General features: G+C 45.2%; 1 protein-coding gene across 1 annotated transcript in view; it reads right to left on the reverse strand.

Annotated features, from left to right (window-relative positions):
* Positions 1–3,618, reverse strand: part of DOK2 (docking protein 2, 56kDa) — a 12,706-nt gene extending 9,088 nt beyond the window's left edge. The window contains exon 1 of the mRNA XM_009318637.1: positions 3,484–3,618. Coding sequence (XP_009316912.1) covers positions 3,484–3,618 — 135 coding nt within the window. The remainder of the gene's footprint in view (positions 1–3,483) is intronic.
* Positions 3,619–14,800: the final 11,182 nt, after the last annotated feature.

Below are 14,800 nucleotides of genomic sequence, written 5' to 3' on the forward strand. Positions count from 1 at the left end.
CTCTGCCGCCACTCTCCCGCTGTCTTTGCGGGAGCCCGGCCCCTGCAGCCGCCGTCCCTCGCCCCGGCTTTGGGGTTTGCATCCTTGCCTTTCCCAGCCCTGTTTGCTTTATTTTCCAGCTGCGAGGGAGACTCGGCGGTTAGGTAAACTGTGTTGGTTGGCGTCAAGCACAAAACCCCGCGTGGATAAGCGCGTTACTGTCGTGGACAGGAGCCGGGAGGCGAGTCAAAGGTGACAGTGGCTTTAACCGAGTCAGGCTTGCGTGGTAGGATGGAAAACCCTCTGAAGAGTCGGTGCTGTCACCGACAGAAAAATTAAAAATAGGTACCGCTGGGGAAACGGTGAGGTTTTTTTTGCATGATATTTTAGCTGAACCTGCACAGGATTTGCATGGTGTCCAAAAGACTGGCTAAACTGTAATGGCACTGGTAGTTACATATTATCTATGCAACTTTTAAATAAATATATTCTTCACATGATACCCTTGTGAACCACAAGGGTGAGCAGTTTATTAACTCAGAACAGAGCCGTGCGGCTCTCAGGTTGTCTGGCAAGGTTGCTGGCAAATGTCTCTCGGGTAGTCTCGGGGGAGGAGAGGAATTACTGCATTATTAAACAATTCACAGGCTCTAAATTTACTGAAGAAACTTTGAATTTGTTTGCCGTGAGTCGAGCCCTACCTTTCGATCCTAGCTGGCGAGCCTGCGGTTTGACACCGGAGGCGGGTGAAACAGCTGCTCTTGTTGCTTTAAAACTGTGCTTCGTACCCTGCTTTTCTTTGTTAAATATTGAATTGAGCAAATGGAAGTTTGAGCCGTAAGAACAGGGTTGCAGTTGCCGTGTTCGACTTGGTTAGTTAAAGTTTAACGTCAGAGGCTTGGAAGATGTTCCACTCGGAGGAAAACTGATTTGCAAATACGGTTAAGGCACCTGCAGCTTGGTGCAGTTCCTGTATGGGACAAATATAGCCGACAAAATCGTTATGTGCTGTAACTGGAGGGGGTTCGCTTGCTTTTTATTGTCTTTTCTTCTCTCTGCTCCAGGTAAAGGCATTAAGCTGTAGCTCTGAGGAGTCTCGCTCAGTTCCCTTCAGAAAGGAGAGCGCAAGGTTCCCATTAAAACTGTGGATTTTTGTGGCTGGAGGAAGTAGTGGTTTTTATTAATAGATTAAATTTTTGGTCAGAGGTCTTTCCATAGCCCAAAGCGCCAGCCTTTTGGACATGATTTGAGCTAAGTTGCACAGACTCCCCTACCAAACATCATGTTCATTTAACAGAATGGTTATTGAGTTATCCAGCGTCGCGGGGAGATGTTGACTATCAGTGTGAATAATTGAGAGAGTTGTTTTTATGGCATATGCTGTGGGAGTTGGTCCTGTTTTAATGGAAACAGGGATTTGCAAATAAATACTGGCTGTCAAAAGCTGTGCGGAGTTCGGCAGGTTAGTAAAGTCTTGCTGCTGCTTCGTGAGAGCTTTGGTTTGGGTGTTACATGTTCACGGCGGAACTTCCTGCAGTTGTACCTGGTGTGCTAATACGTGGTGAAGCACAAAAACATTTTTTTTATAGACTGCATCGGTGCTGAAGTGACTTACTTTACAATAGGGAGTGACAGTAAGAATAAAGACAAACTTTTAAGGCCATAATGAAAGAGAATATCATGTTCTCGTCTTTAAAAAACAGACATTATGCAAATTGTGAGCGAGCCCACCAGTTTTGTTGGTGGGAATTGCGTAGTCAAAGCTAGTTGTGGTGCTTTCCTGTTGAGCAGCTCTTCAAGGGGGGGCTGTTCAGCGTCTGGAAACAAAGGACGCAGTGATACTGATACAGGAGCCGAGAGAATCAGATGATTTTGTGTGGCTGAAAAGAAGTCCTACAGTCTTAAAGCAAATTGCTGTACGCTGACTTTTCCACTTCCCAAAAAGCTCATACGACCTTGTTTTGAATTAATAATTCTGTCTGTTCCAAGTCTTGTAAGCATCACTTAGACTTGTTCACAGTAGAGACAGAGGCAAGCAGTGAGGATGTTGTTACAATTAGCTTTGTGGGCAAATACGAGTCCCCTTCCCCTTCTTGGAAACGGATTTGTGTCATCTTTGTTTTTCTTCTGCTTTCCCGGCCCCTTAGGTGTTTCCCATGCTGCTGTCCTAAAATGGGATGACTTACTGAGTGTCAATATTCCTGTGGGAGAACGTTTGTTGTAGGATGATGATGAATTCTGTGACTTTCTGTATTGACTGTTTCATTTGCCTTGAATTTAAAAAAATCATCGCACTGATTAAGAATTGTTGTCACTTCTCCGTTTATTCTTGCCTGTTCTCAGTAACTTGACTCCAAGTTGAAATGAAAGAAATTTGGGCCAGCGAGAGGTAACAAGGCAGGTGCCGAGATGGCTACTTGTAATAGAAAAATAAGAAATCTGGCATCTAAAAAGGGAATTGCATCCCTTTTTTTGCTTCCACACTATCTGATTTTAGGTTCAGGACTGGGTTTTTCAAATCCCAGAGATTGGCACCGAGTTTTCCATCTTTTTAACTGTTAAATGAGCCGACAGCGCTTCGCTCCAAGCTGGAAAACTGACGTGTTTGGAGCAGTTGTGTGTTTGTGCAGGTTCAGTTCTGCTGGGGCCTCCAGATGCACCGGGTGGGCTGCAGAGAGAAGCGGCTTCTTTCATCTCAATACAGTTGTGGAGGAAGCTCAGGGGGGAGGGGGGGGAATCGTATAAAAGTGTGTTTGGGTAGGCATTCTTGTGTCACATCCACCACGTGTTGGTAGTTCACAGAAACGGGTCGCACCGTGTGAGTGTGGGGAGGGACAGGGGGATTTTCCTCACCGGTGTTGGAGGCTCCTTTGTGCCGTACTCGTGTGCTGAAGGGGACACGACTTGTTTTTTCGAGGCCGTTTCCTGGGGCAATTCCTTCTCCGTCCCTAATAAGACCCAAATTTTTTTATTCTTGTGTGTTTCTGTATTCTAAAGGACGTTGTTTTGGCTCAAACACAAAATCTAATTTGGCTCTAGAAATCTATAACATTCGGCTTGCTCCAGAGGAAACCCTGGAGACTGAGATGCGTGTTTCCCATTTGATATCTCGGTAACCTTGCACTTGCTTGGTAAAAGAGTCACGATGTAGCCTGCTGCCCGACTACAAATTGCTTAGAATACTTTTTCGTTTGTTTTAGTTCAAGCTTTTACCTTCCGTGTGTCATTGGACTCTCTGAAAGCTCTAATTAAGGACTTGGGTTTATCTCAGAATAGCCCAAGGGAGTGCTCTGGACCTGGGGAGGGGGAAACACTGGTTCGACTAAAAATAGAGCTGGCAGCATTTCTTTTGCAAATTAGGCTCTTTTTTTTAAGTTATGCGCTTTTGTTAAACTGCGCTGTTTGGATGTTCAGCACCAAAGTTGCAGAAGGTGTTCAGAGCTGGGTTTCAGCTGAAAGGAGGAGGTACGGAGTTGCAGTATCTCAAGATCTCTGCAGCCAAACTTTGACGTAAAAGAAGTGGACGCTCCTTTTCAGCTCTGGGGACTCCACCGCCAGCGGTTTGTTCCTTGTCCCCCAGCCGGCATCTGGAGCGTACTTTGGAGGTCCCTTGGGTAGCAGGCAAGGTGTCCGGTACATAGCTACTGGCAGCGGACCCAGCCCACTGGACCTCTCCTCCAGATGACGGTGTTTTGAAGCAGCCCAGATGGGAAAGGAGAACGTGGTGGCTTCGCTGTGGGTTTTCACGCTCATTAGCAGCCTGCCGAGAGACCGGCTCCGGGGGGAAACCCGGCCTCCTTGAAGCCTGTGGGAGATGTTGTCGCTGAATTCCGTGAGCTGGAGGTACTCTGCGTTTAGGTTACAATCCCATCTGTAATAGTTCGCCTGAAGATCTCAAAACTTCTGTATCGCAAAGGGGAAAGGCAAAGCGCAGTTCGGCGTGCGCTGGGTGCCTGCTACGGCAGTAAAAGAAGGGCAGAGGAGAGAGGAGTGGAGCGGCCAGGTGAGCCTGCTGTCAGATGGCTCGTCTCCTCTCCCTCTTTTAGCGAGCGAGCTGTGTTCCCTCAGGTAGCCAACGCTAATACAATTAAGGAGGATTTGTTCATTTTAATCATTTTAAGAGAACACTGAATGCTCTGTCAAGCTCAAGAACTTTATTACTGTTAATAATGTCTCGCTGCCCTTGGTTTTCAGCAGTGCAGTGGTATTTTATGAGTCTATAGGGCTCAGGCCTGCTAAAGCAAAGTTCAAGAAGTTACATTTTTAGTACTTAAAATTGCCAGCAAAAATGTAATTTTTGTCTTCCTGCTTCTAAGCTGTGGTTTCAAGAAGGCGTTTATGAATCGTTTGCGATGCTTTCCCCGTGATACGGTTGTGTGGCTTAGTTGCAAGAATCTAGGGGGTTTTTTGTAAGAGTAACCAGTGTTATCTGTGTCGAGGTTACTCTCATTTTTCCCAACGAAATGATGCTGGTGCATCTTTGGCCTTTTGCGCAACAGCAATGCTGGTACCACCTGTGAAGCTCTCTGCGCATCTTCAGCTGTGATTTGCAAAAAGGGTTTTGTTATTTCTTTGCTCACTAACTTCGGCACAGCTGGCTTTTTCTCAATAGTGGGTTTGCAGTCTTGGAAAAGACGACCTGAAAAGTTTTTTAGTCTTCCAGTCAAGCCTGGTTGGTGTAACCTCTGGAAATGCAGGAGTCAAACACACCGAGGTGTTAACGTGATAAGGTGTTGCTCACAGCCCTCCTCTCTCCGATAGCCTTAAGTCAGAGCCCACTGATGGGGCAATCAACGGGCGGTAGGTCCTTTCTGGCTTGCTTTGGGTTGTCCCTGTTCTTGATTGTGCAAGGAATAATAGGCCTTAGACCTTCTTGGAGGGAAGAGTTTTAATTAAATGCTTCTTACACCTTCAAAGTCGGACCAGACCGTAAGGATCTGTCACTCACTGAACTGGTGGTTGGTGGGGCCTCATGCATGCAGTTGTTGACGATGGTGGTGTTCTTGTTGGTTATTTTTAGTATGCGTTAGTTCTAACAAACTAATAAAAGGTACTGTTGAAGGATAGTTGCTAAACCACCCAGAAAATATCTCAGCAGAAGCTTGACATTTTTGCTTTTGTTTCTCATTAAGGACAAAATGTGAAGTTTATTCGTAGTCCCTGCTAACCCTGGTAATGGTTTGCCAGTGGGAAGCTCGTTGCCCTGGTGTGGTCAGGACAAAACATCAGCTTTACGCTCTGGTGCTTGACATCTTCCTGGTGGCATACTTTGAACGCTGGGTGATGTAAGATCTCCATTATAAATGTGCTTCGATAGTCCGGTCCTTCTCATCCTTCTACCCTTGTCCTGCTCTGGAAATCAGAAGTAGTTCTCCAGGCTGAAATACGTGCTGCACTTCAGAAAAATAACATGCCACAGTTGAGTGCTGTGAACAAGAAGTATTTTTTAGCAGCTCTTTGACAATTTAAGCTATTTTTGGGTGCAGTTGGCCAGTGATTGCACAGTGTAATGTGTTCTCCTGTTGTTTATAGCTGGTCTGGCTGCGTCTTCTGCAATTTTGCCCATGCTGCAGGTGGGCACGGGGCAGAGGAGAGCACCGTGCCAGGACGTCCCCGCATGCCACGTCGTGTATCACGCTGCAGTACCTGGAGCAGGAGCGCTGGTTAAACATGATGCTGTGTGCTTGTGGGGCCGTCTGGCTTACCAGGACTTACCTGGTACAAGCCTTGCATGTAAATCAACACCCAGCTTGGGAGTAAAAAGTTACGTTTCAGCACTAGAAGAGGAAAATATGTTTCATCTTTTAACAGACTGCCTTCTCCCTTGTTTGAGGTCATTTGAACTGCACATGTAGCTGACGAGCACTTCTTTCTGCTTGCAGGTTTTTGGTAGTTTAAAGTGTAATTGTGGGTTTCTAGCTGAACCTTTAAAATTAAAGTTTACTTCTTTCAACATACTGTTCAGTATTGTTGTATAATTTATTAATAACACAAGAACAAGAAAATCAAACAAGAAGGTATTTACAAGAATCAGACAGGCAAATTGTGTCCTTACCAGCCTGTTTCAGCTGAGTACTTTGCTGGTTTGAATAGTATCTTAATTTGATTTCTTGTAATGGGGAGCTTCTGGTTACTGGATGAATTCTGTAAAAGGAGATTTTTTTTTTTCTTTTTTTCCAAATGGGAATGGGGATGCGTTGAAGATTCTTTCGCACTTTGGCAGGTCAGAAAGAAAATCTTATCATGTGTTCGTATCGGTATAGCCGGGCAGCAGGAAGTGAAGGTAGGGTCAGTAGCAATTGCTTTCTTTTCTGTTTTTTATTTAATTCGTATTGTTTTTATTCCACGCCCGGTTGGCACAGCACCCATGCTTGTCTCGGATTGTGTTGATCAGCACCATTGCTGTTGCTGCTTTCCTTATGCTCGTGGCACACAAGTGCAAGGTGACTTTGTATTTTGACACCCTTGCAGCCACAGAGAAATCTGAAGGGCCTGGGCTGTCTGGCACTAATAATTGCCTTTTTCCTTCCAACTGTAGGATTTAAAATAACGCTGTTCTAGGGATATTAAAATGATGTATAAGGCACAAAGGTTGTGAAGCATTTCATGGATGTTTCTGTGCTGCTCATTAACATCATATCTGTTTATAGCTGAAATGGGCTCTGGCCTTGTAACTCAGCGATGGAGAACAGGCTTTAACCTGCTCTCGTCCGGGTTTGTTTGTAGCTTTGGAGTCATGTCTCTTGAGATGGGAGAATATATTGGGAGGGAGAGAGCGATCCTCAGCTATTTAACTTGAGCTGAATCTGATGGGGCTGAGGAGTCAGATCCACAAAAGCAGGTGATCTAGAAATCTGAATGTTTTAACACCTTTTGGCCTTTGTGGTCTCAGCCGTGAGGACTCCTGCTGTTGTGAGGAAAGGGTCAGAATTCCTGTCCCACCTGACATGGTGTTTTCTGCAGCTCTTGCAAGCCTTCTTGCTCCAGTCCGTCTACCTGATGTCCAACAAATCTGATCACTGATTAGGTAAGATAATCAGAAAGATTTTTCTTAGTTGAGAAACGTATCATTCAGTCACTTTATCTTGTAGCAGGATTACCAGCAGACCATGTGTGTTCTCATGTTGCAAGAGCAGTTTATAAAAGAAATAGCCTCCATTTTTCTGCTAAATACCTCCACTTCAGGATCATCTTTAAGTCCTTTCCATCCTTTTGATCTATTGCCAGTAAAATGAGCTCTGCATCCGTGTACCCTGTGGACTCACAACTCTAGATCTGCAAAGGATTTATGTCTGTCCTGCAGTGGCATTTTCTGTAATGTGTGGTTCTTGAACGCACCTTTTACATGGCTTATTCCACAGCCCATCATTCTGACTTAATTGTTCTCTGTTTACTATATTCACATTGGACGGGGGTGTTATTGCTGTATCATCTACGTGTTTTGGTTGAATTCCTGTTTGAGAGCTCTGTGCCCTTCTATCACCAGTTCAGAGTGTTTGTGAACATGGTGATTACAGGAGTTATAGTCCAAGGACATTGTACTGGAAAATACTAATTCTGTTGTTTCTCTTCTAGCACTTGATAATGTCTGTAGCCGACTCTAGTTTAACCAGTAAGTTGAAGGTGATCAGATTATTTTGCTGTTACTGAATGGTGAGTTTGAGCAGTCCTGTAGTAGTTTTAGTATTTCATATGATTGGAGGTGCCTCCAGAGTTTTCGGGGTATTTGGAAGGCTTCTGTTTTCTCTTGAACCATCATCTTGGAGCACAGCTTTGTGTCTCAAACAAATTCACATGCCGTATGCCTGGTGCAGACCTGTTGGTGTGTGCGGCTTGGTTTTGAGTTGTTGGGGTTTTTTGGTTGTTGATTCCCATTTGGGTAAAGCGCTTGCTGCTCGCAGTGCCTTGATGTGTGCTATTGATTGTTGCACCTGAAGGTGGCTTGTTCTGCAAAGCTAGTGCCCTGAAAGTTGTCTGTTATCTTTGTTAGAGATGATGAGACCCAGAAATCTGAAAGCCAGCTTGCTTCACTGCAGCTAGCTTGCCTGGTAGTGCAGTTGCCTTAGTTTTTTCTCCCTAGGCTCTGGTATCTGCCGTGAGACTCCCTACCTTCTGTTCCGTGTCCTGAATGTGGTGGGAAGAGGAAACGCGGTGAAAACTGTTTTGTTTTGGTTTTTTTTTCCTCCTATGTAAGCAAATGCTAAGCAAGCAGGGGGATCTGTGACCTCAAAAGCAATTTTCAGTTCATTCAGATAACTTTGTAAATGAGCTGCTCTTCCTAGAGTTCAAAGAAAAAATATTACTCAGTTGAAACTATCAGAAGACTAGAAGGTGTGTTATAGTTTTTTGTGTGGCGCTCCAAAGTGGCGCCCCGCAGGGATTATCCTGCTATCTAAACAAATAAAAAATAATCCCCCACAACGCTAACTACCATTTAGAGAAGAGTGTTGTTCCATAGCTCCTGCTCACATCGTGTGGTGGCAGTGCTTTGAATCTTACAGACCTGCACAGGCAAAGAGCTGTGGTGCCCGTTGCCCGATTTTGTAGTTCTGAGCCACAAAACATAGGCTGTCTCCTTCCAAAATAACCGTCTAAGGTGTCAGAGATGTCTTTCAGACTAAATACCTGACGTCGGATTCTGTTTGTTCTGTAGAACTGTATTCACACCTAGAGGTATCCAGGTTGTACTGTTAGTCCTAATAATATGAAAAACATTTCCGTCTGCTGCGGGAAATGCAGCGACCTTGGTACCCCCCCGGACTGTGCCCACACTACTGAAATGGGGAATGCTGATTTGCATGGCAGGACCCCTTTGTCTTTAAAATATGTTCTGTAGTTGTTATCAACAGGTAGAAGAGATTTTGAGAGGCTTGGCTCATCCAAATGATTGCAGATTTTCCGTCTCCGTGTACCCAGCACTGTGTTGGTCCCATGCATGTTGTGCTTGCTGTTTCCTAATTTCCTGGTTGCTGCTTGTTAGGAAATGGCCAACCTTTGCCAAATGAAAAGCCCTCAGATGCACGAGGGACGTTCAGTTCTGAAAAAACGAGGTTAGAAGCATGCGATTGCTGAAGCAGTGTGTTAGCTGTGGCATATAAATAAAAAGGTAAAGAAAACCAGGAGTGACTCATTCCCCCATTGTTGTAGCAAAGGTGTTGGTGCTGCTCCAGCTTCTCCTTTTTTTATCCTCAAAAGTGGAGGAGCGCCTGCCTGCTGCAGTTACCAGGGCAGTTGTGCTGCTGTCCTTGCTTAGGGCCCTGCTGAGTCCTGCCTTCGGGAGAGAGGCCTTTCTTGGGGTAGAATTCAGTAATTCATCCGTTCCTAGGTATTGCATTGCCAGGGATCTCTCACTACTGCTTCAACAGCATCAGTGGGGATTGAACCCAGGAATGGTTGTCTTAAGTTTAGTAGAAATCTGTCATGGTATAGAGGCAGTTTCTTCAAAACAGGATGTGATTTATTGTTCCAGAAATTAGCTAACTTTTAAAGATTCTTTTTTTTTTTTTTTAAATAAGACAAGTGGGTTTTTTTCAGCTTCACCTTTCCTCAAGCATGGCTGGCAGACTTCCCGTGCAAGAAATAGCTGCCACAGTTTACAGCCGTGTGCATCTTCCCAGCCTGCCTGCTTTTTCCTCCACTGATGGTCTAATCCCTGTCGACTCCAGAAGCTGGGTGCCTTGGGCCATTGTATCTCTTGCTGTTTTACTTTTCCCGTTTGTTCTATAACAAACCCCTTCTTCCAACTGAATTGTGCATTCAGGTGGGTAACGCTGCACAACTACATGTAGCATTCAGAGAAGATCATAGATATCTGACCGTTTTTCCATAGGAGTCAGACCTTCCAATTAGCAGTTCAAGTTGTGCGTTATATCAGACTCGGTGCTGCGTGAAAGGAGCGCAAACCCAGAACACGGTCAAGGTGAAATAAACACTTCCAGCTGCCCAGCACTGAAAGCAGGGATGATTCCCATTTTCACTGCATCTGTTTCATTCTTAAAAAAAAAAAATAAATCTGATGCATTGTCAAACCTCTCTTTAATTTATTCTGTGACTGTTGGCGTATGCACACAGGTTCTGCTAGCATCTGGAAGTCCTGATGACGCAGAAACGTAGAGGTTTCTTTTGGAGATTTTAGCCCTTGATCTATTCTCGCTGCCCTCCAAGGTATAATTAGCTTCAGGACTGCTCACTTAAGACATGCCCTGTGTTAGAAAGCCAAACATTACCTTGTCTTTTCTCTCATTTCTTAGCAGATAGCTAAGGCTTGATAAAATTATGCACTGGTATTTATTTGCACCTCACTAGAATATTGAAAAGTTTCTCGACAGTTTCACCACCCACTAAGGGTATCGTGTTCCTCCTCTTTAAACTCTTTGGGGTAGAAGCTGCCCTGTGTAACATACGAGGTTATATGTTGTCAGTACTAAGTTATGGGAAGCGTTATTCTTAATTTGAAGCGTTTCTGTGGGCTGGGGTGTGGAGTTGTTCTAAAGCGTTGCGCAGTGAAACGGCAGGGCTGAATCCTGAAGGTAGGCCTGTTCCGTCTGGGCTTGAAGACCATTTATCCTGGAGAAAGAAATGAGAGCTCTTTATTGATTCCCCGAGAGATGCAGGGAGATGCCTGAAAATACTACTGCAATAAATAATTTTGAGATGTGCTGAAAGGGTGTGGGTAGGTTTGCTTTCTCTGTTATTAGTAGGGTAAATGGAAATGGGCAATTTGTTGTTCAGACTCTCTTAACAAATGAGCGTGATGAGCCATGAGACCTTGATTTTTGCAGCTATGAGTACTTACAAAGTGCATCATCCTGGTCCTTGGCAGTTAATAGTTGCATCGCTCAGCTTAAAAGCTTTTTTATTTTTGGTTGAAATACCTGACATTCATCAAATGACCTGAGGCAATCTCTGAGCCTTAGTCACTTAAATCACCGGGGCCCTTTGACTGCTGCGATGCATCTTCGTTGCACGGTTGCATTTGCTAAAACGCAGTGTTTCGGAGCCCTGGCTGCATGCTGCATCTTCTTCCTCCGTTTCGCTGTGAAGTCGGCGAGCAATTGAGGAAAGCTAGCTAATGTCCACAGCTTTGAAGAGCAGAAGCTGCCACACGCTGTGCAGCTCTGACGCCCGGTGCCAGCATAGGACCCCGCGCAAGGTTTCAGGTGCGGCGTTAGAGAAGTGTGCACTGCATCTCGAGTTACTTGCTTTAACACCGTGTGTGCTGGGGTGTGCGTGTTTCCTGACAAATATAGAGATATATATTCCTTAGACGTAAAATGTTCAAGCGAAAGGAAAAATGGAAGACGGTCTCTTCCCACCGCCGTGATGCCACATCCTGGAGGTATGCGGGTAACTCTTCTTCTGGGGCCTGTTGCATGCCTGTAGTAAGCAAGGACATAAACATCTCATCGCCTGCCCTGCAGTTGCCCGGCGCTTGCAGAGTCTGACTTTGATTATAACATATGGGGGAATCAGTTGGGGGATATTAAAATGGATGAATGTGCTTGGGACAAAAATAACTGTATTAAACATGTTGCAGATCTCTGGCTCAGGGAGTCGGTAACCATAAGGCAGGAGGAAGGAATGTCTTGGAAACAATGTGTGCCTGGAGGATTTACAGCAATGCACATCCTTGAGGATAAGAACCACCAGGCAGCAGCAAAGTTTGGATTGATCTTGTTAAGCCAAATACTCCATTTTAGATGTCTGAATCTGGGGGGTTATTGCTTGCCTGCTCCCCCCCGAGCAATCGGGACTGGCTGCGTGCACTCCTGCTTACTTTCTGGCTCTGCCATCTTAAGCACGCCGAGCACAGCGTGCGTTTCCTCAATTTTCTGAAATGGGAACTGTCAGCGTGGTGAAGTCAAACTCTATTGAACTAAACCTGCCTAGAGCTTATTGCAGCCCTTGGATGTAAAGAGCGTTGCTTAAGCAACCGTGTAATATAGGATCAATTCCGCAGCCATCCCCAGGGGACTCCTTTTAGGTAGCTGTTACTTTCCTTGTAGTATTTATCATTTTAAAGATGATCACACATTGTTTATCTTCACCATGGGGAAAACACTGAACAGAGACGAGTTTTATTTGGAGCTTGTGGTATAAATGAGATTGATAGGTTGGGGTTTTTTTCCGTGTTTTGAGCTTCACAGCTGCTCTCAGTGGACAAACATCTGAGGCGAAGATTGTGCAAAGGGGGTGGCATATACAGAGGAAAACTCATTTCTTCTCAGTGTTTGATATTACTAAAGAAATAAGCAATAACATGATGCAAAGTTCATGTGAGGCTGATGGTTTGGCAATTCCTGCTCAGGACTGTGCAGCCCGCGGTGGAGAGAGCTTCGCTCCGTGCAGGGCTCCGGTGGAAAGGAGCCCCCCGACTCTCTGTAGGACGTTGGTCTGCAGCAAAACTTCCCTGGGAGCTTGCCACTGTTGTGGGGGAAGGGGAGTGGAAGCTTTGCTAATCATTTGTCAAGTTTGCTGATTTCTGATAAATATACTTTCCCTTGTTGAAAAACACTTCTGCCGCATACAAAACAATGGCGTTGGAGTCAATCATAGGGTGTGTTGCATTGTCCTCCAGTGCTTCGCGGTGTAGGGCTGAACTTCAGTTTGGGGAGATGGGTCAAAAATACGATGTTGTTTTGTTTTTTTTTTCCTGGGGACACAAACTTATTCAACTTCTGTTTGCAAAAATACTGTCTAAGGCTTGTAGACAGTGACATAATGAGATGTCATGCCTGGAAGCTGGATTTAGAAGAACACTGAGATAGGATGCAGATTTCCACTAATAGGCATTAATTGCCACACTTTATTGGAAGAGGAAAAAGCCTAGGCATTGTTTGGGTCTTGGCTTCGGAGGGGGAAAAAAATCTGTGTGCACATAGGAGGAAAAGTGAAGTGATCGTCGTCTGTGCTGAGCTTGGAGTCGAGAGGTGGTTGTGTGAAAAATTCAGTGGCAGTTTAGGCTTTTTAGTATGCATTTAAACATGTACTCCTAGCTGGGAGATGACCGGTGTTTCAGGTTGTCGTTTAGCCTTTGTAGTCCGAGGAATGAGAGAAATTGGACCATGTGGGGCTTTTTTGTTACTGCACAAGGTACTTTGGGCGTACTAGTATGGGTTGGTGGAATATGGTATGCGCAACTGTAGAAAAATCCTGGGATTTCAGTGCCGTCGTGCAAGGAGCAGATAAGAGCGATTCGGAAGGCTGGGGGCTGGCGAGGGAGGAGGTGTTTGACACTCGGGGCTGTCTCCCGTGACTCAGCAGTTCTCCTCCTAAAACGCCATCCCAACTGCCGCCCCACGGCCGCAGAGTCCCCGTCAGCTCCCTGCCACCCTGAGCCTCATCGACGCCTCCTCGCCTTCCCTAGGTGCAGAGGACTGGTTTCTTCTTTTTACAAAGAGTTTTTGGAGCTGTTCATTCTCAAAGGAGCGGTGAACACAAGTTTTGGTTAGTTGTTATTGTGCCTTTTATAGTATTTTTCTTCTCGGCTCACCGGCCGCATACCTTTCCATCCTGTAACGCAGCCCACACGTGCGGCACTCGTGGGATGCCAGAGTGTCTCCCTGTTTCAAATACTCTGCTGTCTCATGCTGTAGTCCTTATCTAGAATATGCAGAGCTCTTGCCCTGCATAATCGTTATACTAAATGGTATTTTTTTTATCTTGGTTGAAAGAGTAGGTATTGCCCAATGTCTGTAGTGAAGTAATCCCCACCTACTTGCTACCCCTAATGCCCGAACATCTCTGAGTTTCAAAGCTGGGTGCTGGAGTAAGGCTAGCCTGATTTCTACCCCATCGGCAGAGAGGAGGGGAACTCCGCTGCCCTCATCACGGCAATATTAAAATGTGCTGAAAACTTAACGTTGCAAACCTGGAATGCAGTATCAGGGCAGGTCAACTGCTCTGCCTGTCTGTGTGACAGATAATCGAGTTAGGGCACAGGAGGAGGGAAGAAATTTATTGGTGAAGCAATCCTAAAAATTATGCATAAAGGTTTTTCATCAGAGAAATTTATTTGGTCGGATTACAGCTTATCGTGAATGTGGGTTTTTTCGGTATTTGAGCACATTAAATTAAAAAATAAAAAAAAATTCACAAACCTGAAATAATGGATGAAAACTCCCACGTTTGGACATCAGCTTTCCCTCTGAGTTGCCCTCGTAGGCTTTGGTCCTGTGCCCCAAAATACTCTCCATCCTGCAGCCCCCTCTGCAGCTGTGTATCTGGGGGTACCGTGAGGAAGAAGTATTGAGTGAACTTTAACTTGAGGATTGTCTGGACGGGGCCACTCGGGACAGCTGACACTGCACAATAAGAGACGAGATATTAAAAAAAAAAAAGTCTAAAACCTGGTGTGGATGCTTGGCTTAATCTAATGTGAATAGAGTGCACTTTTATTCCCCACTGAGCTGCTGGATTCACGTGCCTGGATAATTTGGGCTATTATAGCGTTTCCATGTTTGTGTTTTTTGTGTTTTTTTTTTCCCCAGGAAAATTGTGCTTTAATGACTGCGGTGTCATTAATGGGGCATTTAACGGTGACTGCGTGTGCCATATCTCTTGGGCAGCAGACGGGCTATTCGGTTGGTGTGGTTGGCTTTTTTTGAGTTGTTTTGTTTGAGTCCCGGAGGTCGTGTGTTTCCTCTGGCTCCGAGGGAGTTAACTAACTGTAATCTGCAAGAAGGCTGGCACGGATCACGCACTGTGCACAAACAAGGGTGTTTTGTCATGGCGTGTCACGTGAAAGGAGCCATGGTTATTGCCACCAAGTCCTAAACAGTCGCAGGGAATTAGCGTTTCTCAGAGGTGTGAAGAAAGCTGA

Source organism: Pygoscelis adeliae, unplaced genomic scaffold (genome assembly GCF_000699105.1).
Source record: "Pygoscelis adeliae isolate BGI_AS28 unplaced genomic scaffold, ASM69910v1 Scaffold52, whole genome shotgun sequence".
Classification (NCBI taxonomy): Eukaryota; Metazoa; Chordata; class Aves; order Sphenisciformes; family Spheniscidae; genus Pygoscelis; species Pygoscelis adeliae.